Source organism: Neofelis nebulosa, chromosome 15, assembly GCF_028018385.1.
Source record: "Neofelis nebulosa isolate mNeoNeb1 chromosome 15, mNeoNeb1.pri, whole genome shotgun sequence".
In the NCBI taxonomy this organism is placed as follows: Eukaryota; Metazoa; Chordata; class Mammalia; order Carnivora; family Felidae; genus Neofelis; species Neofelis nebulosa.
Window position 1 is genome coordinate 60600207 of NC_080796.1, and position 26636 is coordinate 60626842.

The 26636-nt window shown below is 38.0% G+C and overlaps 1 protein-coding gene across 20 annotated transcripts in view; it reads right to left on the reverse strand.

Moving 5' to 3' along the window:
• Window positions 1–335: 335 nt before the first annotated feature.
• Window positions 336–26636, reverse strand: part of ESRRG (estrogen related receptor gamma) — a 630244-nt gene continuing 603943 nt past the window's right edge. For all 20 annotated transcript variants that reach the window (XM_058701235.1, XM_058701223.1, XM_058701230.1 and 17 more), the window contains 2 exons: window positions 17507–17776; window positions 336–4438 (listed from right to left, as the gene is read on the reverse strand). In XM_058701235.1, coding sequence (XP_058557218.1) covers window positions 4194–4438; window positions 17507–17776 — 515 coding nt within the window. In that variant the 3' untranslated portion in view covers window positions 336–4193. The remainder of the gene's footprint in view (window positions 4439–17506; window positions 17777–26636) is intronic.

The following is a 26636-nucleotide window of genomic DNA, read 5'->3' on the forward strand; positions in this document are numbered from 1 at the left end:
TTTCTGTTATGACATTGACATAGAGGCGATGATTTTGAGTAATGCAGGATGATGTGGAGATGCTTTAAGATTAAATGAGAGCTATATAAAGGCTTGTCAGAATGAATTCTAATGTGCCATGAGACACTTTGCATACTCTTAAATATGCAAAATGTCTCTCGGCACCCTAGAATTCATTCTGACAAGCCTTTATATAGCTCTTATTTAAACTCCTACTTTATTTTTAGGGAATAGGTACTCAGAGATCCTTTTTGAATGGAAGCAACAAAGGGCAGTGTTTATTGATTTGGCTCTTTGGTGGGGGGAACAAAAAAGAAACACAATACAAAGAGCAATCAAAAGTGGAAGCTTGTTTAATATTGCTCTACTGTCATCCTGAAAGGCATAATAATTTGAGTTACACATCTGAACTGATTGGAGTTACAGAATCATATCTCCTTTTTGCATTTAACAATATATACAATATAAAATAAATACATTTACACAAATGGACATTTGCTGGAGCACACAGTATGGTACACATCACAAAAATATACAATTGATTGCTTTACAGATGTGAAGCCCATCTACAGCTATAGACATGGTTTTATTATTATTATTATTATTCTTTTTACTACTGGCTATAATGCAACTCCTGGATTATGATAAGCAGTTTAAATTTTTTGTCCTTTTACGATCTTTGCACATAAGACTGCCATAAAATGTTTTCCTAGGCAGGTAAACAGAGACGCTTAAATAATTAAAATACAATCACCAACACCCATTTTCTCTTCTATAAGAAAAATAGCAGTTTTAAATATTTCATATCTTTTATGTTATCATTTAAATGCAAAATAGTGGAATAAATACAACAATCTGATCTGATTGAAACACAAGTGTAACTACAGGTAGCCACACAATCATATTGCTTTAAATAAGAACAAACCTAAAAGAAGCGAAATGAAAGTTCAAATCATATGGTGAAAACATACTCTTTTATACCTTTCCAAAACTTCACATTAAGTAAATGGCCTTGCTTGAAACTTGAAACAAACTTACCTCGAGCGAGGTTTAAGATGAGCATTGACCCCAAAGCCCGCGCAGTTCTTTTAGATCTGCCTTTTAAAGTCGTGTCTCCTACATGTGAGATGCTTGTTCTTGGAAACGCCAAGAGTCACTTAAACTGAAAACTAAGATTTGTACCTCATTCCTTTCGCACATCTCCAGCTCCTGTTTTCAGTTGGTTGGCTCTGACTTCTGAAGCCCAAGTACTTTAATGTGATACAGTGAAAACAACGTATACATCGCATATATTTTACTTCTATATAGTGTGGTTGAATAGTAGCAACTTAAACCCTGCACCGACTTTCTGGAAAATAATCTTTTTAAATACTTACATATATAAATAATCTTATAGAATCAGCACCTTTTTGTTCCCAGGAGTTGTATTTTCTGTTGTTATTTTTAAAGGGATGTGCCAATTTCTGAACTCCTATCACAGCTATAAATTTCAAGTTATTGACCATCTGAATGAATTGCTAATGATGATTTATCTAGAGTCACACTACAGTCACTTCTCTACTGAGAAACCACAATCTACGATATAGTCCCATATAGCTAATGATAGATACACAGTATTCCTAGCACTAGGCTGATGAAACATCAACCCAAGGTATTTTGTTTAAAGCACACAAAGTAGCAATAGTTTTGGAAACGTGTCCGCACCAAAAAGTTTTGCAACAACACAGAGCTAGTTAATAACAACATCTGAGAGATGATGGAGTGAAAGCCATATATACAGCATTTAAAAATTAGACTTATCTATATTCTTGAAATAGTCAAAGTTTTAATTTCTAAGCTATACATTGGTATTCTATAATAAACCATTAGAGAAATTATTCCTTGTTTTGAAAATATTATTATGATTTGATGTGTATCTGTTCATAGTGAGTACTTGTTTGGAGTTTCAATCTCTTAATTATTATTAGGAAGAACCTTATTACTGGTAAGGAATAGAATATACTACTGTAGTCTCCTGAGGAATTGTACATCCAATATTGTCTCTAATTCTACCCTGTGTCTAAAAGCACACACCACAAGAATCCAAACACCACAAGAAGAACAAGACGACAGTCTCCGAATGCAACATAAAGTTCAGAAAAGCACAGCAAACATGAAACATTGAAAAGCTGAACTACATTTCTTTTGTTTGTTAGGATTACAATTTTAATTACATCTGTGTACATAGAATAAGACTGTTCACATAGTACAGGGAGCAGCTAGTAACACTGGTCCATTGGTATAGCATTTGATGGAGGTTACTGTTTATTGGTTATTCAGCGACTGTAGATTTCGGGGGCATCTAATTGATTTCTTCATTAGATTACACCTCTTAACAGTCTGGAACCTGACTGACTTCCTTGCTGTGACAATACTGGTTGAAAAGCACATATATTGGCTTAGCTCTTGGTAAAAACTGCAGATTAATTTAAACAAACATTCCTAAATGAATAAACTCATAAAGATTAGGTTTTAGAATTTGGCCAGGCGTCTGCTGTCTTTGATGATTTTTTTTTTTTTTTTCCTCAATTTCTGGCATCTGCCTTATTGCCTCTTAAGTGAATACTGGCTCACAGCTCCTTCTGAGACAAGGTCTGTAACTTTGCAAACAGGCAGTATCTCATTCCCAACCAGCATGGCAGCTAGAAATCGTATGGCAACTGTACCTCCCGGGTAGAGAGGCGCACTCCTGATAATTCTACGGATCTGTTCTCCATGTGCAGTGCGTAAGATACGTGACTGCTTGGAGTCACTGTAGGTGTAATCTAATCCTTTGTGTCAGTGAACATTTAGGTAAACTGGCGCTCGTGTTAAGAAACTGATGTTTGGGACCAGACTGGCACACAACATAAATTGCATCCGTGATAATATGCACCTTCCCTTCAACTATTGCTTGAGTAAGTTAAATTCCCATATTAATAAATGGCTGAAAAGTGGTAAAGCTGGTACAAAAAAATCTCCATTTGTAAGAAGAAACAAAACATTTTTAAAAATCTTCCTTCAGGATTCATTTGTCCTTCATTATTGTTCATAATTGTTCAAAGCCAGCACAAAATTGCAGTATTCTTATTTCTCTTTAGTATTGCATGAATGAATAAAGCTTAAACTATTCCCTGAAAAAGTTACATAGTAGCTAAACTAACAAATACCTGGAAGACTTGAAAAAACAATTAAGGAATCAAATGGCTGTAACTGATCTAGATGGAAAAGCAATGATAAGAAGCAGCCGATGCAACGTCGCTTAAGTTGTCTAATTAGAGGCTGCTCCCGTGAAAGCTAATACTGCACTCAGTCAATTTGTTGGTGTCGCACTGTACTTTTAGGTACGTTGGTTCTCTCTCTTTGATTCCTTAGTCACTGGGGACGTTATGGTTCACAACAAGCTCACTGGCATCCATATTATGGATTTCCATCCTTTGGCAGGGCTGCCTTCCATCTCTCTTCAGTTAGAGACCTCTTTTAGAAGTTCAGCAGCAGAAGGAAGGAAGGAAGGAAGGAATGAAGGAAGGAAGGAAGGAAGGAAGGAAGGAAGGAAGGAAGGAAGGAAGGGAAAGGAAGGGAAGGGAAAGGAAAGGAAAGGAAAGGAAAGGAAAGGAAAGGAAAGGAAAGGAAAGGAAAGGAAAGGAAGGAAAGGAAAGGAAAGGAAAGGAAAGGAAAGGAAAGGAAAGGAAAGGAAAGGAAAGGAAAGGAAAGGAAAGGAAAGGAAAGGAAAGGGACAATTTCCTTACAACTAGACATATGTGAAATTTAGGAGAAAGGGGAAGGATGAGAAAAGAGAAGGAGAAGGAGGAAGGAAGAGAGGAAAAGAGAGGAGGAGGAGGAAGGAAGGACAGAAGGAAGGAAATGAAGGCAAGCGGGAATCAGTAATGAAGAAAGCTAAGAGATAAGGGAAAGGAGGAATAAGGGAAGGAGAAAAAAAAGAGCAAAAGAAATGAGAGATGAAAGGGAGAAAGGAGAGGAGATAAGGTAGAAAGCAACTCATCGGGAAGATACGGAGGAATCTGAAAGCTGCTTCATAGTCTTGCTGCTAAATTATCAGTGCAGTCCGTTGATTTTTGATGTTGTTAACTAAACTCTAAGTTTCTTCGACATCACTCTTGGGTTTATTTTCCCTTTTTCGGCGTGCAGAATAGGAAGGCCCAGGAAGCTTTTAGTCAGACCTTGGCCTCCAGCATTTCCAAAAACAGTTTGTGCATGGGGACTTTGCCTTCTAGTTTGATGTTGTAGAAGTGCTGCACGGCCTTGGTGGAGGTCTGCCTCAGGAGCGGCAGGGTCATCAGCATCTTGCCGGCCCTGCGCGGGTCCTCCACATGCTGGCCGGCCTCATAATCCTGCAGGGCCTCGTGTAACACATCCTGAAGCTTCTGAACAGCTTCGACGTCTTCTATGTGCATGGAGTCTGCACAACAAAGCAAAACACAGAGCAGCAATATCAATAATAGTGAGGAAAAAACCCCCAACCGATGTGTAGATTACAGTTATGGAAGTTAAATTTAAAAAAAAAAAATTTTTTAATGTTTATTTATTTATTTTTGACAGAGAGAGCATGAGCAGGGGAGGGGCAGAGAGAGAGGGAGACATAGAATCTGAAGGAGGCTCCAGGCTCTCAGCCGTCAGCACAGAGCCCGATGCGGGGCTCAAACTCACGGATCGCGAGATAGTGACCTGAGCCGACGTCAGACAATCAACTGACTGAGCCACCCAGGCGCCCTTAAATATTATTCTTGAACGACTCTAAATTCTAACCTGTGATTTTCTCAGAGAAGTTTACATTTCAAAAATCTCTATTTTTTCCCTAGATTTCCCTACTGTAGATTATTACCAGTATGGATCGAGAACATGGAAATTACTGCAAAAAATCCATTATTTAAAAGTGTGTGTGTGTGTGTGTGTGTGTGTGTGTGTTTTCTCCTAAAACTGAGCAGAGAAGAATTTCTTTTAAGAGATTACAATTTTGGTTACTTTATTCATTATCTCATCCATGTACTTATTCACTCATTCAACAATTATCAAAGGTCATCTGTTAAAAGTATTATAATTTTATATTATATTAAATTTATATTTTATTTTATATTATATTATATTATATTATATTATATTATATTTTATGTATTTGTATATAAATTTATTTTATATTATATTAAATTTAAATATTTTAAATTATATTAAATTAAAATTATATTAAATTATAGTTTACCTGTGGAGGTAAAATTGTCTAAAATTATGACCTTGCCCTCAAAAAGCCCATATTTCCCAAAAGTAAAAAAAAAAGAAAAAAGTAGAGGAGCAAGGTTTTAAGAACAGCATGTAAATACACTGAATCTGACACCATGTTCAGTCGTCGAATATGCAGAAATGACAGTAAATTGCTTGTCCGTTTAAGATTTTCAGTGTCCTATTAACAGTTCTTTAAAGCATCTTTCCACAGCCTGCTTCTAGTGAAAAACAAATGAAGTCTTTAGATTAATGAGTTCTGAAATATTTTTCACATTTGTGAAGGTGAACTTTAAGTGACTAATTTAAAAATCTAATTCAATCAGGCAAGGAAAGGGTTAACAGGGTTGCCACAATTATTCTTTTGAGAAATGTGAGATGCGAGGAAAAAGAAAAGTTACTGCTGTAGCTCTAAAACAGACACTTAATTATATACAAGTTTGAATCATTTAGCACGTTTTATTGATTCTGATGACAGTTTATCTGTTAATTACACATAATGGAGTCTTTGGGGGATTCTTCACGTTTAATAATTCTCGTTCTCTGAGAATGCAGAGCTCTAAGATATATGTAGTTAGCCTAATCTTTCATATAATTCAAATAACAGGTCACACGCACACAAAAGAGAGAGGAAATGTAATTTACAACCAAGTGGCTAAAAACATATGATAAAAAAAAAATATGGCAAAGTAATTAAAACGTTGGTAGCTGTAACCAGGAACATGTTTTAAAAACTCGTTTATATTTTGTTGTTTTTTTCTGTTACCCTGTCAGTTTTAAACTGTTTCATCACATCGTTGGTAAACTGACCACTATTCACATTAGGTGGTTAATAACACGCTTCTCTAAAAGAGTTTTGAATGATCTGGGACAGAGAGGCTTATTGGTGTTTCCCCGCTCAAGACTCAACTCCTGCCTGCCTGTTTGAGCCAAGAGAAGGAACTCTCCCACGTGGTTAATGTTGCTGGTGGTGGAGTGGAACCCAGGGCATTCCTCGGTACTTAACCTAGCCTTTCCCTATGGATAGTTGCTAGCTAGGCTTCTCTTCACTCTGGACCCTTTCAGAAATGACAATCCCATCCACTTCCTATGTGCCTTCTCATAGCAACAGCACACGTAATTGTCAAAGATGTCTAACGGTTGGTAACGTTAGTGAGGGAAAAACCGTCATGCAGATGACAACATGGGCTATTTGTTTTCTATTTTTACTCTTAAATGCTGTCTGAAGGGAAAATGGTAGGCACGGACACATGCTAACGGTGAGTGTCCAGGCACAAAACAAAAACAAACAAAAAAGCACACCAAAAAAAAAAAAGAGAGAGAGAGAGAGAGAGAGAAAGAAAGAAAGAAGGAAAGAAAAAAGACCTTGCACATAAGGGAAGGGAGATAAGGTGGGACCTACTCAATCTGTCCCGGAACTCAAAGCACTCTGCGTGAAAATGGGAATAAATGGGTGGGGAAGAGAGGAATTGCATCCTCACAGACAAAACTAATCCGAAATAACTTGTCCCATCGGACCAAAAAAAAGCAGAATAAATATGAGAAATACACCACATATTAAGGACCTGTCTGGGGTGACACTGCCTTATTTCATCTCCCAGCTGCCTGTAAGTCATGTGGTATTGGTAGTGTCACAGTTCGGCTTGACTCAGGTTTCTTTGAATCACATTATGCTGCCAGAATGCGTGACGCTGCACATGGCATTTCCTTTTTTTAAAAAGTGAGTTATAATTATCCCCCGAGTTCATGATATTCAACTTGCCATCTTCACCAAGAACCTTCTCTACAACATTTTTAATGAAGACACTTCTAGATGTATGTAGAGCATTCTAGTTTACAAGGGACAGAACCGATTATTAGAAGTGTCCTCTTCAGATCTTCCCAAATCTGTCTACAACTTCCATTCTTTGGTCCTGTTCCTAAGTATCTAAATGTCCTTCTCCATGGCAGAGCTCTAAAAGCCGGAAGTGAGCTGCAGTCACTTCAGCCCCCGCCCCAAGCCTTGCCTCCCCCACTATTCTTGCCCAGCAGGAGATATATTATAGGATGTCACAGGAAATGAGGCGAGAACAAATAGCAGAGAGATATGCTCACAAACAGCAATTAAGACTTCAAACTATTCTTTAAAGGCTGTGATTTAGCTTGAGAGATTTAAAAATGATTTAATCAAATTACTATGATAATTTAACTTCCCATTTACAGAAAAGATTCTAACTCATTCTAGCTTTACCCATTCTCGGATCTGCTAATACTTTAAATGCAAACTCACTAAATCTGAACTATTTAATTAGACCATGATTCAGCTGGCAGACTGCTGAAGAAAATATTAATCTCCATTAGGGATCCTAGTTCAAGTTCTGGCTCTGTGGCTTTAATCTGTTTTGTTCTTTTGGCTACATTTATACATTTATGCCAGGCTCAATAGAACTGGCATTAATTTATGGAATTATTTAGCGTTGGTTGTTAGTGCTGGTTTCTTTTTAACTTTATATTTTAAAGGAAACAGCCCCAGTATTTGTGCTAATGAAAAGCAGCAAACTTTAATAAAGGGAATCATAGGCTTATGAACTAACTAGATAGGGTGAGGCTGTACATTAAAAACACTGGGTCAATGGTTAAGAAAACGAGGATGTCTGGGCCCAAGCCCAGGCCTATTATCAGAATATTGGAGCTAGATCCAAGGCATCTTCGGTGGTTTTAAACATCTAGGTGCTTCTATGGACAAGCCAGGGTTGTTGAACTATAAAACCATACTGCTAAAAGAATCCAGATTTCAAAAGATAACAAACATTCAAATGATACATACATTGTCACCCATATATTAAATATCAGCACTTAGTAATAAAATAGAACCCTCTCATTAAGTGCCAATATTTTACTCTGTGAAGTGAGATCCTAAAGGAACATGTCTAGCTGAGACCATTTACTTTGGGAAGAGAGCTAAGTATCCTCACACCTACAGCTGCAAAATTCAGTGAGACTCAGAGCCATTGCAGAAGAAGATTTTATTTTTGTATTTCACCTGGAATAAAATACTGCCTTTCTCTATGGTAAAAATTTTAACTATTGTGGGCATGGGCATAGCTACTCCAGAATGTTCAAATCCTATCTGGGAGCTGTCTTGAAGACAATATTTTCTTGGCAATACTTTCTCAATGGTTCCAAATCATATTTTGAGGGTGGAAATGAATATTAAAAATAGGGAAAGCATATTCAGAGCAAAGTCTAGTACCTAATATAAATCAACACTCAGAGTAACCTTTTTTCTGTGGAACCCAAGTGTTGATTTCTTTAGTGTTTGTAAATTGCCTACATGAATAGGGGAAATGAAAGGTGAGCCAATGAGACTCTCTGATCACTAAATGAATGAAGCACAACATGATGGAAAAAGAAGTGAGCAAAGGTCTGTTTTCTAAAAGATAATTTGATGTCAAAAGTTTTATATGCAATATATGTCTAACAGTGACTCTCGTGGTTGCAATCAGCTGGAAATTGAGGGACATTTGTTGATAACAATGCAAACTGGCTCTTGATTAGCAATGACACTTGATCCTAAATTTCCAAAAGTGATGCCAATCATAAACTTTTAATTAAAAATCGGTAGGCAGGATTCTAGGAAGATGGCAGTGGTGGCAGCAAAATTTTTTAATCTCTTCAAATCTGCACATAAAAAAAAATAGAACTAAATGGCCAAACTAAAAACCCACAGACAACAAACAAAACTAAGTGACAAGGTATCCCCAAGACACACACACACACACACACACACACAGGAGATCAGAATTGTGTGTGTTCCTAGCTCTGTCCACTGAAGAGACCTAGGAAGGATGGCCAAGCCGGGAAATGGAGAAACGAATAATGAGCAACCTAACACCCAGATTGTAATTAGATTCCAGGCATCAGCTGGGAAATGTTTAAGGTAAGAACAGAACATCTTAAGCTAGATAGAAAAGACACTAACTACAATTACTAAATCATTCAGAAAGATTCCAGAAGCCAATCTGAAGAGATTCCTGCTGACCCAAAAGAGGGCAATTTGAGCTTCCAAAAGGATTATAATCGCAATTGATTAAAATCCACTGAGTATGTTTAAATACATTTGGTTATAATGGTATTTGAAAAAGACAGGCCATCAATTCTTTGTTTTGAAAACTGGTGAATGACAGGAAAGAATCAAGCTCCTATGTAAACCGTATCATTGGTAATCAGATAAGAGATGAACAAAAGCGTCACTTTATGTAAGTATCCCAATGGTTGAAAGAAAACAAGAGATGAAAAAATTATAAATCATCATTTTTCAACCCTCAGTGACAAACAGATTTAGGCAAAGAGCATCAGCAGCTGCTATCATCCCATTGAGACAACCAGACATTATGTGCCTCTCAAATGAGCAGCACACCTCCTACAGGTGCCACAGGGATTGCTCCCGAGCCTGGTTAAGTCTCTGGATCCAGCCGCCAATTTGCACAAATGCAAAGGGCAGAGAAACAGTGAACTGCACCTGAAGTGTGCAATCTGTAAAGCCCTGACTGTGGGAAACTCTGCAAGTCATATGCCCTGGCTTCTTCAACAGAAAAACTGTAAGAAAATGAAAGATGAACTTTTAGACTAAAAGAGAGTTAAAAAAAATCCATTAAAAAAATTTGTTTTGAAATGGGCAAGACTAGACTATAATGTCTGAGGATACACATTTAGCAATCAAGCTATAATGAAAGGTGAGGAAGTGATAAAACAGGACAGGATAGTGGTTACTTTTGTGAGAAAGGAGGGGGGTGACACGAGGATGAAACACATGGAGGGTTTTCTGGGATATCTTGCACAGTTTTGTGTCTTTGCTCATACAGCCACCATGACGGACTGCACAATGACCCCCAAGATATCCAGATAGCCCATCATGGGAACCTGAATGGTACCTGATACGGCAAAGGAGACTTTGCAGCTGCCAGTAAGGATCGGCCATGGGAGATTATTCTAGATTATCCAGGAAGATCGTCAATGAAATCAAACGTGTCTTTATAAAAGAGAGGCAACGGAAGGAGGCAATGTTACCACTGACTCATGATGCTATGCTGCTGGCTTTGCAGATGGAGGAAGGTGCCATGTGTCAAGCAATGCAAGGAATGTCACGCTAGAAGATGAAAAAAGCAAGGAAACAGGTCCTCCCCTAGAGCCTCCAGAAGGATTGCTGCTCTGTCTACATCTTGTTTTAACCTAGTGAACGTGATTATGGCCTTCTGATCTCCAGAACAGAAAGAGAATAAGTATGTATTGTGTGAAGTCACCAACTTACAGTGATTTGTTAGAGCAGCCATAGAAAACTAAAACACCCATAAAAATTAAAAAAAAAAAAAAAAGGCACCTGGGTGGCTCAGTCGGTTGAGCGACCAACTTCGGCTCAGGTCATGATCTCACAGTCTGTGAGTTCGAGCCCCGAGTCGGGCTCTGTGCTGACAGCTCAGAGCCTGGAACCCGTTTCAGATTCTGTGTCTCCCTCTCTCTCTGCCCCTCCCCCACTCATGATCTGTCCCTGTCTCAGATGAATAAACATAAAAAAATTTTAATATAAAAAAATAAAACACCCATTAAATTATACATATGGTTGTGTGTGTGTGTGTGTGTGTGTGTTAAATTCTGTGTTTTATTTTACATTAAAATGGTACAAAAGAGACAGAGATAGGGACAGTGAGAAACTTCTGATGGAATGGTCCCTTCTAGAAACTAGTGAATTAGGCAATATTCTGAGCAAGATTGTAGAGACATTTGGCAGATATGCCAAGAAAGCTGTTCACACACAAAGGAGGAGGTTAGACCAAAAAACTTTTTAGGTCTTTCCTAATGCAGAAAGGTTATAATTCTAATGCTGGAAATAGCAATAGCAATTCTTATTTTGTGCTTAACTATAATGAGAAGAACAGAATTGATTTTAAAGCTTTCCACTGAGACATATGTATTTTTTGGGATAGCTGTTTTCCTCATTTCTTGCTCCATTGAGCCAGACTTTGATGTTTATACAGGCCACACAAATCACTCTTCTCCTGCATTTATATCAAATGTTAAAGTACAGATCCATAGTCCATAGTTCCTCCAGGTTTCCTTTTCATAAATCCCAAATTATTGTTACCATTATTCTATTTACCTTGCACGGTCAGATTTCCCTGCTAGGCCTGTTCTATTTCCCTACAAGTACTTAAGGCCTTCTGTCTCCCTTCGGTATCTACTTATCCAGGAGCTTTCTAACTTGTTTTACTAGAAGCGATAAGACAATTATACTCCATAAGTGAATGTTGATAGCAACTTGGGTGGTAAATATTTCAACATTCCACAGTATCATAAACAATCTGCACCACGCTAATTACCTTTTTGTAAGGGATTCGTCATTATCTTAAGACCTGTAAATGAAAATAAAGTTATATTATGTCATTCCCTAGAAGGAGAGCAATTGCAGAGTGTTTATGTGCTTATTACCCAGTCGGAAGCACAGAGACACTTGCCGCAAATATTTCTCACACCACGTCAGGGCATAGTGATCACTAAATATGATAAGAAACACTTAAAAACCCAATTTTACTTTTCACATAAAAATTTGAAATATCATAATATGTATGAAGTTCTAATATGTATGAAAGTTTACGCCGAATAAATCCACCACCCGCTTCAAATCAAATATATCATCTTAAACAAAATTAGGGGTGCCTGGGTGGCTCAGTTGCTTAAGTCTCAGACTTTGGCTCACGTCATGATCTCATGGTCCATGAGTTTGAGCCCTGCGTTGTCAATGCTCTCTGCTGTCAGCACATAGCTGCTTTGGATCCTCTGTCCCCCTCTCTAACTGTCCCTCCCCCACTTGAGTGGCACACTTACTCTCTCTCTCTCAAAAATGAATCAACAATAGAAAAATCAAAATTAAAATAAACCAAACAGTGATGGCAGATCTGAACAAAAGTCAAAGAAAAGTAGACTAGGAGATGTAAAATCATAATTTTGATTTTGAGGAGAGTATTAATTACAGTTTGGTCTGGGTAAAAGTTAAGAATAAATATCTATCTGTCACAAAAGACCCACCATTACTAACTTCTTATAAAATGCTATAAATGCAGTAAAAATTTTGTCTCCAATTCTTTTTTTCGTCACTTTCAAGGGTGGTTTTATACTCTTGTAATTCCAAGAAGACAGCAAGATAAAGTGAGTGCAAAATTCTAAACTACATTGAAAGTACTAATTTAGGTTGGCGGATGTGAAATTGCAATTGCTAATCTTCTGCACTGACCCTTTTAAAGACGTGCTATATACTTATTTGTGGACTAGAAATAGCTTATTGATAGCAAGGGACAGAGGGCCCAGCCCTCTGTCTCATGGCGGCCACACGTCTTTATCAGCTCGCTTCAGTTACCTGTAAAATGACATTGGACAGGTTTACCTCACAGGCATGTTGTGGAAATCAAATGAGATTCCCCAGTAAAAGCAAAAAAAAAAAAAAAAAAAGTCTACTGAAAGATTCTTTAAAAAGGATAATCTCTTGGTCAATATCTAAAATGTCAAATCACCAAATGTAGTCAAAATTTGAATAAAATTATGTCTAAGGGCCCAGGAGATACAAAGGGTTTTTTTCACTTTTACACTAATTGTTCAGATTCATGAAGATGTTAATATTTCTATATTACAAATTCTGCACCTACACACACACACAAAAATATATGACCAAACTCACTGCTCTCACTTAAAAGTAACTGACATAAAAATTTTAGGCCAGTTAGGAGATATGAGACATTATTTAATTCACCTACCTCATTTTACAGACAAGAAAAGTTATGTGACTAAAGCATGCATTCTCAAAGGAAGCAAAATTTGGAATTTGGAAGTGGTGAAAAAAATCCTTTTAAAAGGTAAAATGCATATATATACAGTACACAAACAGATACGTAACATATTTGTAATGTTAATATTTCACTGGGGACTTATTAAGAAAAACATATCTAAAAAGGCTACCCCAAGGCAGTGATAATGGAAAAAGACTGAGAAACACTTGGTCAAATTTATGAGGATCCAAATATCGTGATTAAGTATGGCCCTCATTCCGGTCTCCTACAGTCATCATAAACTTTCTATCCCTTGAAATTATATCACAATTCTACACATCAAACATTTGTTCTCATGGACAAAATACTATCTGGATGTGGTTATAATTACTTAGGATTTGAAACTGATGACCAAAATATTACTCACTGTTTTATATTAACAGATGCTATTATTCTAGAAGTATGGTATAGAAATAAAAACTCAGCATTAAGCCTGTAGATTCTGTTTATTCTTTTATTTTTTTCAGTTCTCTTTTTCTTTTTCTTTTTTTTTTTTTTTTATTTTGAGAGAGAGAGAGAGAGGAGTCGGGGAGGGGGCAGAGGGACAGAGAGAGAGAAAATCTTAAGCAGGCTCCATGCTCTGTGCAGAGCCCAACCTGGAGCTTGATCCCATGACCCTGGGATCGTGACCTGAGCTGAAATCAAGACTTGGACACTCTACCGACTCAGCTACCCAGGCACCATGATTCTGTTCATTCTCGAATGGGCTGGGCTCACAGGGCTCCAGGTTGGGGGCAGGGCCGGGTGACTTGAGGTATGAGGGGCAGCTATGAAGGAGTCACTTGTGATCTGAGGAAAAGAGAATGACCAGACTAAAAGTTTATTCTTCCTCTTAAGCTGCTTTAGTCTTCTGTTACATAAAAATGAGTACATTTTCATGGGGACAGTGAGAATAGGGTCAAACAAATTCTTAGACATAAGAATCAATAGAACCAAACAGAGAGAATAGAATCACATGGTGTAATCTTACCCAAAATGTGTGTGGTAATGTTTCACTAAATTTTCCACTAAATACATAATATTAATTACAGAATCATAACATTCCCCAAATGGAAAGGATTCTAGAGATCAGACTAACTTCTTGGTGTATGGATGAGAGAACTGGGGCCTAGCAATAACAATGTTAAAATTGGGGCCCAGATTTTCCTTTTTAAATTTGATCGCACAGAGGTATATTAGGGATGCGGTAATCAGCAAAGAGGTCATGGGCACTCAAAAGTAGGAAACTTTAGAGTTTAAGAAACTGTGAGTTTTTTACCTTCAAAAATAATAGGAACAATTATTTAGGGTTTTCAAATTTTGAATGTGAGAATTACAACATTAGTTCATAATATATTGGGTTTTATTTTTTGGCCATATACCTCAAGATAGGGAAAGTACTTCTGATGATGTTTTTGGTGCTGTAAGAATTCCTGAATTCACACATGCCAGAAACAGAGCTACAAAAATATATGACAGCCTTGATCAAGAAGACGATTCCCTGTTTCCCAAGCGTAAGTGCAATATTTGTAATTATTGAATAAAGACAGATATTTAAAATAAGCTGAAATTTAGATTAACAAGACAAGGGTTGTTAACACCTATAGCCATAGAGGGGACGCTAAGATATCTAAATAACTAACACTAAAACAGATTTTTTTTTTTTTGGTGCACCAAAGCTCACTGATGTTAATCTGAAATTTCTAAATACTAAAAGAAAATCTATGAGCTTTTTAGGGTGTCTATGAAAAGTATTAAAACATTTTTCATACTGATGTGTTTTTAAGCTGGATCTAAGCAAAACTGAATCTACAACTTTTTTGCTGTCAACCAAATACTGGCCAAAAAATGGAATAAAGTAGCATCATATTGACAGTGTGAGAAAAAAAATTCTTTTCTGGGGCGCCTGGGTGTTTCAGTCAGTTAAGCATCTGACTTCGGCCCAGGTCATGATCTCATGGTTCAGGAGTTCGAGCCCTGCGTCAGGCTCTGTGCTGACAGCTCGGAGCCTGGAGCCTGCTTTGGATTCTGTGTCTCCCTCCCTCTCCCTCTCTCTCTCTCCCTCTCTCTCTCTCTCTCTCTCTCTCTCTCTCTGCCCTTCCCCCACTCATGCGCATGCGCGTGCACGTGCTCTCTTTCTCTCTCTCTCTCTCTCTCTCAAAAAAAATAAAGAAACACTAAAACAATTTAAAAAAAAAGATATTCTGAGTGGTTTATCCCACGCTAAAATGGTGGGGCGCATGGGATGCATGCATGAGGGAAGGGCCATATCCATACAACCCAAGAGAGGTGGCACAATTTACACATCAACATAGTCCTTAAAGTACTTAATCTTTACTCCTTTTCATGGACTCTGGTTCAGTTAATTTTCTTGGTATTGAGAAGCTAACAAATAAGTTACAATCACTTGCAGAAAAACTCTGTGACAAGGCCAAATTTTTGGCGTGAGTGTAACTCACTAACAGTACAAGAGAAAAAGAGAGAGGGCCTGTTCACTACGTCTGGCTTTAAACAGGAAAAGCAAACTAACGAGCTCTTTAAAGACTTTATAATCACCAGTCATGGCTCTAAAGTAGGTCACTTCCTCCTCCCAACAGCAGAGTCTGTGAGATTCGAATATTTACATATCAAAACATTAATGATTACACTTCTAAACAACAGACAGAAATGCTGCTCCTAATTAATTCAGGCCAGAAAGTATATATCTAGCATCTAAAATTATAAGATTTTAACAATTTTGATAAAGTTTTAGCATTCATTAGTTAACAATTTTAAAAAGCAGTAGGTAATATAAAAGATATAAAACATACCCACTGTATTTTAAAAATAATTAACCAAGTATATGTTTTAAATTAGAATCACTGTATGACTACCAAACACAAATTCTTCCCCAAAGCACTGCTGTGAAATCTTTCACCTAATTATGAGAGATGTTATAATGTGAAGTCCATGCAAACTAACGTGTTCTTGGAAAATTTTCTCTCCCGTCTCCCACTTTGACTCTCTTCTAGAGAAGCAGACAGGGGGTATCTGAGAGTTTGCATCAACAGTGCCACTTGTCATAAAGAATCATATTTTACAGTTTCACAGGGGAGTAGGAAAAAAAAAAGAGGTGAATGGTGTGGTAAGCAAGGGGCTACATTCGCGATTAAAAGTACGCAATGCTAAACTCCATTATGAAGACAAATAGGAAAGTACAACTTCATTGTTGAAAACAATTTCCCTCCTATCAGTCCAAGGATGCATGCATCAATATTGTAGATGAACTGTTAATTACAAAATCAATTAAAAATTATTTCTAAAAACAGTCACGCGTCCCCGGCTCTCATGGGGGCAATTTGGGCAGAAGGTCTCATCTCACTAGGACCGCGCCAAATCACAAAGTCGTCATCCACAAGTAAGCAAAAGCAATCTGGTTTTTCATTTTTCAGCGCGGCTGAGCCCAGCCTGAGATTGATCGTCACATATGGCCCCAGAAAACAAACTGTCAATACCTTGAATGCTGCAGAATTTGAACAAATAGCCGTCCGCCCATTCAAGCCACTCATTGCATCCCATTTAACAGATTTTATTGACAGTTTCCTTCTTGTAATTAAAGGGAAAACTACTGGCCAGCAACCAAGATAAAGTTCAAAGATAGGGTCAAAACAAAAGCAGATGGAGGGGCACGGTGTGACTGTCAATGGTACATAGCATCAGAGCATGTTATTGACATGCAGGTATCTAATGATCGGCACGTCATTAAGGAGGGATCTATCCTGAACTTTATGCAAATGCTAACAGAGACTTAAGACCACAATAAAGCATTAGGAGAGGCACAAAGGGAAAAACAACAAAGCAGCAACGATTTTTACTTATCAGAGGTTGCTATTTTAGTACATTTCAGTTCAAATGTAAAGACCATTTATTCCCATAATTCTTAACCCTTACTGCATAGGTGGTACCTTTCAGAGAAACACTCCAGCAGAATTAGATTTCTAGAGAACTCCAGAATACAAGAAAACAGAGGATTCTTTGATAACCAAAGCTAAAAACAACACCAAATATGTTTTTCCAATTGCAAAATGTGCATTTTTGAGGGGGAGAAAAGGTTTCTGTGTATCCATAATTCATAGGTATTTTCACTTGTGCCTACAAGACAATGGAGGTAATTTTGTCCTGAGAGTGGCCATTTACACTACCAGTTAGGAAATTCATTAGGTGCCAAAAGTTTCACCGCTTTTAGTAAGTAAATATAATAAAAATAATTCAAGTTGATTTTTCCTGTATCTAACTTTTCACTAGAAAGCTGTAATGACTATAATTTTGCTGTCTCATACAGAATTTACAACTGGGTTTAGCAAATCCCTGAAGAAGTTGAGGGAAGGGTAAAACTGCAATATTAAAAAATGTAACAATGACTATGTCAATATGCCAACCTGAATTAGCAAGAGCTATCGCTTTGAGGGTGACAAATTCTTCTTTCTCCAGCTTCATGCTCTTGTATTTCTTTACCAGCTGCAGGATAGCATTATTTAGGTCAAGAAGGCCTGCTAATTTGGACTGGTCTTCATCCATTATATAATCATCTGCATAGACAAGTTCATCCTCAAATGAAAGAGATCGGTATACGACACCAAGGATCAAAATTTCCATCCAAGCACTCTGCAGAAGGCTCATCTGGTCCGCCAGGGACAGCGTGGAGAAGCCTGCATGGGAAGATGGGCAGATCAAGTTACTTTAAAGCCATAATTTCATAATGCAACATTAGTTTCATATGGTAGTCGGCTTCTGCATCGGTGCTCAAAATTATGCTGAGCTTTGATTAGATGCTCTTACATTTTTCCCTGATCATTTTGCAAATGGCAAAGTAAAAGTCATAAACCAGTTCAACTTGTTGGTGCTTTTTATAAGTTTTATGGACACAGTTGAGGAGACTAGAACATAAAAGTAGTTTTGTTTCTTTCATTTCAAGAGAAAATAATATGTAGTCTTTAAATATACTCAAATTTCTGGCTGGAGTTTTTATATATGTCTTACAGGAAGTCAGGTTTTCATCTACTTCATCTCTAAAAACTACTACTGATAAACAACATAAAAGTTAAAAAAAAAAGAGTCCCAAAATAAAGGAAAACAAACGTTTAGACTCACACTCTAGAGTGCAATTTGGAAACATTTCTCTCTAATAGTCAGACGTTCAGTGAATAATGGGTATTCTGATACCTGAAAGAGACTTCTTAATTTGATATTTTGCACCCACGGATATTTAGCATGAAGTCCTCTTAAAATGGTGATTATTGGTATAAAAGAGAGTCGAAGGGGAGCCTGGGTGTCTCAGGTGAGCATCTGACTCTTGATTTTGGCTGAGGTTACAATCTCACAGTTCTTGAGCTTGAGCCCCATATCGGGATCTACACTGACAGTGTGGAGCCTGCTTGGGATTCTCTCTCTCCCTCTCTCTGCCCCTCCCCTGCTACCACACTCACTCTTCTTCTTTCAAAACAAATAAAAAAGGAAAGAAAAAAGAAAAAAGAAAACATTCTTTAAAAAGGAAGAGAGAGAGAGAGAGAGAGAGAAGACTACTTAGCAGCCTGGCCTCCTCACCAAATCAAAAAGGCCGAGTTTATTCTTATTAGGATCCAGCTATTTAAAAAGTTAACTGTGGAAGCAATGGGGTTCCATGGATAGCATACAGGCAGAGCCAGATCCTGAATTTAAATATTGGACCCACTCAGCTACTGTGTCTTTCGCCATGAGCAAGACAATTCACCTGAACCTCAATTTTTATTTTTGGGAAATACAATATAAAACCCAGCAAAATACTAATTTATAACATAGGTTCAATAAATGCAGCCATATCAAATATTACTTTTTTCTTAACTATCGAACTACCTATATGACTGCTTTAGTTCTTCCGTAACAATCTGGTCTGCATTCACGCACAACACACATACATGCTTACAGTTCCTTCTGAGCTTAAGAAAACATGCAAACAGATTTTAAAAGAAAATGTGGTTCAATAGGGAAAGCAGACGTAGTGCCTTTAAACCTAGTTAGGAGTTAAAATGTCTATTTAGATCTCAGACGGACTAGGTCTGGATTCCAAACGAAGTCCCTTTCAAAATAAATAAGTAAATAAATAAAAATAAAAGGAAGTCTTGGTGATACCTGATGATCAGCCACCTACTTTTTCCAAGCGTCCTAAAAAAAGAAATATTTCTTAAATCTTCACTTTCATTTCCAAAATTATGCCCAGGAATTCCAAGAGCGATCGACCACCTCTGTGGTTTTTGAGGACACGGGACTATGATTTAAGATCTTGCCACCAATAATTCTATAGGAGAAAATTTTAATAATGCAACTTATGAAATCTATTTTTTCCTCATAAATACCCACTACCGCCCAGTCTACTTAGGCTCCTGCTCATGCTCATCACTGTTGTTCCATTTTTTATTCGTATCAAACTGTTCATGTCCCGTGTGATATAAGAAACTACTGCACAACAAGGAAAAGAAAGTGATTTCCTGGCCTGTTGGTGAAAACCAGTGGTTTGCCATTTGGCACCATTAACTAGAAGTATTTAAGAAGATCATCAAGAAGGATCAGTCCAGCTTTTGTCAAGGATGGTCTTCAGACGTGTGCAAAAAGCATTTCTTTCATTGTTTACCAAGCTGTTTACACATTACGTGACAGAGCTTCTTTTGAGCTGGCTGTGTCAATCTTTCTTTCTCTTTTTCCGTGCCTTTTGTTTTGGTCAGCATAATTAACACATTTATTAAAAATAAATTCCTATAAAGATACAACAATTGGTAACATTTCAAACAGTCAAAAGAGTAAAATAATGGCCTCGCCTGAGTAGGTTAGGCTCCATTTGCTTCTGATCTTAAGAACGTTACACTAACAACAAACAAACACTATTGCTGTTTTTTCTGTTCCCCCTCCAGGAAAAAAACATGCAATGCAAATCCAAATATCTCGCTCAAGAAAAGGGAACAGTACGATTTCCTTTGTACATGAAATAGACGAAGAAATAAATGCTCATCCAGAAAGTTACGAGCCAAAAGGGATGGCTGTTTTCCCTTTGCCTTAGTTTTCTTGTTCCTTTTCAGGCTCCCAAGCAGCAGTTTTTCTGCAGCGGCAGACGGACAGAGCGCGTAGCCCGCAGCACCTTCCTGTGACAGCCCTATTCTCCCTCCCGACACTGCTGTTAGTAAATAGATTTACACATTCTCCAATCTCCACACATCTTTCTGCCGAATAATTAAAAGCAGGATGATTAGTTTATTGAGTGGAAGGAGGAACTTTTTTATTGAGGTCCAGCCACGATTTTATCAGGGCCAGCACTTTTACGGTTGTCAGGAGGATGCAGGCATCCAATTTTTCTTATCTGCCTGATTAATACAAACGCTGTTTCAGGACGCATTAATTAACAGATACAAATCTACGTTCTCATGGAAGGATCAATACGGAGAAGAAAAGAGGCATCAATGTGAATTTAGTGCTGATGATGGAGAAGGCACACTATCGACATTTACGTGCACGGAAACTTTAAAGTTGCACAGGGGCCCTTTTGTCCCTGTGATTTACAAATTAACAATTTTCAGCCATAACAACGTTTCACACATTTCTTTGGGGTTTAATTAAGCAAAAAACAATAAAATTTCATTTTTTAAAGTGGACCCTGCAATTTGTTTGCTCTCTGTCGATGGCTCTGTGTGTGTACGTGTGTGTGTATCTTTCCTGTAAACTTAACTTTTTTCTTTCACTTCTTGATGAAATAAAAAGAAGAAAAAGGGTAAAGAAAAAGATGATCTCTCTCATTTTATTTATTTATTTTTTTGGTGAGGGAGGAGGTGACGATGAATATAGGTGACGATGAATATAGGTTTGACAAGTTTGCTTGCCTGATATCCTCAAATCTATTTCAGCTGATTAAAGGAGGTGTAATTTTGCAAAACGGTAGGAAAAAGGACAATCCATGCTTTACAGAGTATAAATAAAAGTCCGGACTTGTATCCCTTCTTGCTCTAGAAATAACTGAATCGCAACACTTTTAACCCTTTCCTACCACACTTCTGCAATCTGGAAGCTGTTGCAAAGGTCGCTTCTGCCCAGATGCCTGCGTGGCAGTGAAACGGCCTTGTTATGAGATTATCGTGCTCACCTGCTCACTAAGGAGGCTGCATACATCACAGACATTAGCTTTTAATTCCACAAAGTTCCTTCTACTGCCCCTTAGGAGTGATAGCTTAAGACACATTACAAATATAAGCATATCTGGATAACATTTTTACCAGTGGACCTGAGCAAAGTATCAAAACCTAAATGTCCAAGATCTAACTAAACTGAGTTTAAGGAATTTTTTAAAAACACACTCTTACTGCTCTCTGGGCACACACACGCTTGTGTCCCAATGATAATTACTTGTGTGCACCTTCACCCGGCATTTAGTGGGGTTTTATAGCTACTGGGCTACAAATTAGAGGTTCTCATCACCTATAGGATTCAGATACCTTTGGAGAGAAACCTCTCTCCCAAGTGAAATAAAATATGCTTTGCAGTCGTGTTGTGTGAACCTCGTGTTTTGTGCGTCCTGGGATCTTAATCTTTGGTGTGTGACAGCTTATAGTTTTAAGTGTTCAGCCATATTACAGCTTTTTAAAACACACTGATACCATGGTGCATTTTTTTTTTTTCCTCCCCGGCTCCGGCCCATTCCATGCCTATCGCTGACAACTGGGATCTCTCTTCATCTCTGTCCCGGAGTCAGTGCCATTTAATGTATCTCAGGCATTTTGCTAGCAGAATGACTCTCTACCTTGACCCGCAGTTAAATAGCATGTTTATCTGCAATACAGTGTGCTCCAAATAAACCAGATGACAGTTGGGAATAACATCACTTGGAAGGATTGAAAAGCTTCTCAAGAGGCAGGTACCCCTGAAGTAATAGGCTTGAAGAAAGTATGTTCTGTGCCAGCCCTCTTGCCTTCTTCTACTAGAAACTTCGGAGGATGACAGTGGTGCCATGGGCACTTGTCAAGCACTTTTTTTTTTTTAGCCTGGCAAACTGATGCACTTTGCAGTCAACTTTCAGAAAAGGCTAAGCATTTGAAAGTGTGAAGGGCAAAAAATATCTGACGGCTAGTCTTCAAAAATACACTTTCATTTCAGAAAGCATAAATGTTTATTTCCTGAACGGAGTGTTGACAGAAATAGGCTTCAGTGCAGGCATCTGGTTTTAACCCCTGCTAGGCATTTTCTTCTCGGCTGCTTCCTTGAAACAGAGAGCAAGCATTTTAAATCTTCAGGGTGTCCGTTAATATCAGTTAATCATGGCATTGATTTGCCCGCTCACAGTTTTTGAACTGTAGTGTCTCTGTTCCGCAAAACATTGACATCTTTCAACGAATAGCATATCATGCTAGAATTGTAATGATGCCATAATGACTCACGGAGATCGCAAACGAAATTCATGGAGAGAAGGTGAGCGAGCAGTGTGGCATGAGCTAGATTCTTTCTCTCTCATACAAATGAACCTACTGTTTACAGGAACTAGGGGAGACAAGAATCACAATGGCACTAAGATCTGATCTTGCCTACCAGGAGACCTTGTTAGAGCTAAACTTTACGTTTAAGCCAGTTGCTACTTCACATATGAGCAGACATACCACTTGCTGTATAATTCACAAAACACACAGCTCTGGGGTTGCAGGGTGTATGTATATGTGTGTGTGTGTGTGTGTGTGTGTGTGTATACATATATATACATATATATGTATACATATACATATATACACACACACACAACATATATATATGTAACATATACATATATATATATATATATATATATATATATATATATATATATGCAGGGTGTATATATATGTATATATAACATATAAAATTAATGTATATAAATATATAAAGATCTTTTTTCTATTTTGATTTTTACAGAAATGGACTTTATGGGCTGGCACTCAGTAGCGGCTACAGTTAAGCCAACTACAGATGGTCATGTGCTAAAGTGAAAGCTGGAATCTTTACCTGGTGCTATCAGAAGCATTTTATTTAAAATTTTTTCTTTGTAATAGATGGTAATTATTATCTATTATATTAGTACCTAAGCATTAGATACAATACCTCCAATATTATCCTTTGAATCTTTATTCTTTTAGTTGGACCATAAACCAGATTTCATTAATTCAGGCTCAATCTCAATTAGTTTGGGTAAAAAACAACAGTAACTAACAATAATGGGACAGCTCTCCTTCTGGTAATTTGATCAGCTTTCAACATTTGTTGATTCCATAATAAATCTGTTTCTTTTAGTTCTTTCTGTTTCTTCAGTTCTGTTTTTATACTTCAAGTATGATTCACAGAGATTTTATGAAACCATTATTTTAAAATAGTGGTTTCATAGGAAAAATGTGGAAATCTTGCAAGACAGAATTCAGATTCAAAAATTCTACGTGGCAAACTTGACCAGCATCCATAAAACTTAGTAAATGGTCTAGGTGGTGATGATAAATTAAAGGACGGTAGAATAGAATCATAAAGGCACTATCTACTGGTCCAAGATGGAATTATCACTGTTAACTGAGTTTCCAGGTACAACTGGCCACTGACCACTCATGCTGATTATGCAAACAGCCAAATGAATTTTCAATTAGCCCACTCATGGGCACAGAAATTAAAACCATGCTCCCATGGCCCTGGTGAAATGCCTTCTTTAGTAATTGCTTCTTGTTTCCAAATCCAGCTTGCTAAAAAAATTAAAATTATAATAGCAGCGAAAGAAAGATATTCCCAAGGGGCTACTCAGAAAAGCCTGAAAATGGTAACAAGGGTTTTTTTTTGTTTGTTTGTTTCTGTGAGTGTGGGAGGGTGACAGCTGCCAACCTGCTTTGAGAGGAAAAAGAAAAAAAGAACTAGATTTGGGGCAGATGATGTAAAATAGGAATACGGAGACTATCTAGATGAAGTGTGCAGTTCCTCTTTGGAAATTCCACTTACCTACCACTGCTGAATGATTACAAATGTTCCTTTAGCTTTCCCCAAACTCCCTTTTACTTGACCTCAACTTTACTTCTCCCATCCTTTCATCTAAGCCAAGAAGAAAGAAAAATTGTCAGAAGGCACAGAGAAAGGTATAGGCTGAGCTGCTTTAAAGGAGGGATACCTAATGGCTTTCTTTTCCCACAACCTTTATTTTGTGCTAGTTGAAAACAAGACAGCTCTGCCTGGAGAGTTTCCTTTTTGATGTGACTACATTTTGTTTGACCATTGAGAAAAAAGGAAGGCAGTGCCATATAATGTAGGACTCTAAAAAAAAAAAACCTTAGTTTTCAGTCTTACTTTGGGAGTAGATGGACGTGGAGTAGGAAAAAGCTCATTTTGAAGCCACATTTCTGGTTTGAAAGAAAAAGATCCAGTGCCTGAATCTGACTGGCTCTACCCAATCACTGTTGGGGCTGGTCAGGAAATACCACAGGGTGCTAATGGGGACCTGACCCATAGTCCAAGGAATATCAACCCAGCCTGGGCGTCAGATGTGCGGGAACTGTCTTCAGGAAATTCCCAAGTTCTCATCAAATTTGGTCTAACACTTGACTTAAAAATCAAGCCTTGAAAATAAAGGCATACTGCCTCTATCTGAACTTTGAGGATGTGTAGGCTGACAGACATTTCCAAAGACTTTTAAAGAATTTGTAGGAAATAAGTAATGTCAAACATTCAAAAGCTAAAGGTTGCCTGCCATTGAGGGATATATGATGAAAGAGGCGAGAGTGGGGAGCAGTGACATTGAGGTCTGGAGATCTAGGTTCTACTTCTATCCACACTCCAACCAATAGTGCTAACTTGACTCCTGTTGTGGGTTGATTTGTATCCCTCCAAAAAAGAGGTTATAATTCTCTCAGTACCTGTGAATGTGACCTACAAAGATAGGGTCTTTGTAGATAGTCAAGTTAAAATGAGGTCATGAGGGTGGGTCCTAATCTGACTGTAGTTTCATTAAAAAGGGCGAAATTTAGGGAGAGACATACACAAACGGAAGGAAAATGATGTGAAAGTACACAGAGAGAATGCCATTTACAAGCCAACAGACGCTTGGCCACCAGAAGCCAAGAGAAAGGGATGGAACAGATTCTCCCTCACCACTCTCAGAAGGAACCAACCCTCCCAACACTTTGATCTCAGACTTCTAGTCTTCAGAATTGAGTGACAATAAATTTCCGTTGGAAGCCGTCTCATTTGTGGCACTTTGTTATAGCAGCCCCAGCAAACTGACACAGACCCATAGCTGACTTCTCATCTGTGAAATATGGACATATGCGAAATAGGGACCAGACATCTTTGAAGAAGCTTCCAGTTCCAATGCCGAGTGATTCGGAGTATGCAGCGAGAACGACTGACATGAAGCACAAGGGTGTGTGGGTAATGGTGAGCACCTCAGATAAAGACCATTGGACCGAGAGTAAATAAACCTAGCACTGGGTGCCACCTGTCCCACCAAGTGACTGTGTGACTCTGGGGAAGGAGTCAACTTCTCTGGTTCCTGCCTTTTCATTGGTAAAGTAGGGAAGTAGAAACACATGTCCCTAAAGGTTTGGTCCAGATGTACATTATTCAGTTTCCAATGAATTTTGCTGCAGTTGTGTAACAAAATTAAAACCAATTGACATTTAATGCATCTATGAGAAGTGAAGCACTATGCTTCGACCCATTAGGATATACAAGATGAGTACAATATAATGCGTACCCTGTAAGATGTTACAGTCCAGCAAAAGTAAATTAGAATACAATGAGGAAAAGTAGGTAGGTACCATAAGAAATGATCAAAGTGTACGGATATGTAAAGGAGGAAAGATTGGTGTTGGTTGTACACATCGTCCTCAATGTGTCATCAATTTCTCTCCTCCCTTACTCCCCACAGTTTTGGTTCAGATCTCCATCATCTCTTTTGGAATAAAGGGATACCAAAATTCTTATCTGGTATTTCCTTCTTCCATCTTACCCATGGCTATTCCAGCATTATTTTTAAATATGAACTCTAAGCATGCCATCCATTGGCCAAGATGCTTTCTTGGCTTCAACTTCCCCAGTGGACAAAAAACTGAAACCCACCGGCACAAAATGGAATTTCTTTCACTGTTTGGCCCTTTTATCCCTTTCCTGCCACATTTCCTGAAAACTCGTCTTCTGGTAACTCCTCTGTAGATGGCATAGCAGGGCGAAAAGTGAGCTCATTTTCCCCACCCTGTAGCTCTCCTACTTCCGAACTTAACAGCATCACCACCATCTGTCTGCTGTCTCACTCCCAGCCTTTCAATGTTCTATCACCAAGCCTTCCTTTTCATATTTCTGAAATCAAGTGGATACATTCATTCTTTTCCATTCCTACTGCCATTATAATTATATTGTTCCTATGTAGCATCCACGGGCATAGTTTCCAGCTGTAAAATATGAAAGTGGAGCTCCAGGTTAAAGCCCTAAACAAGTAAAGGAGTGAATGTGATGATGTGCCACCTGACAGACAGATCTTTCCCAGTGGGCTGCCATGTTTTT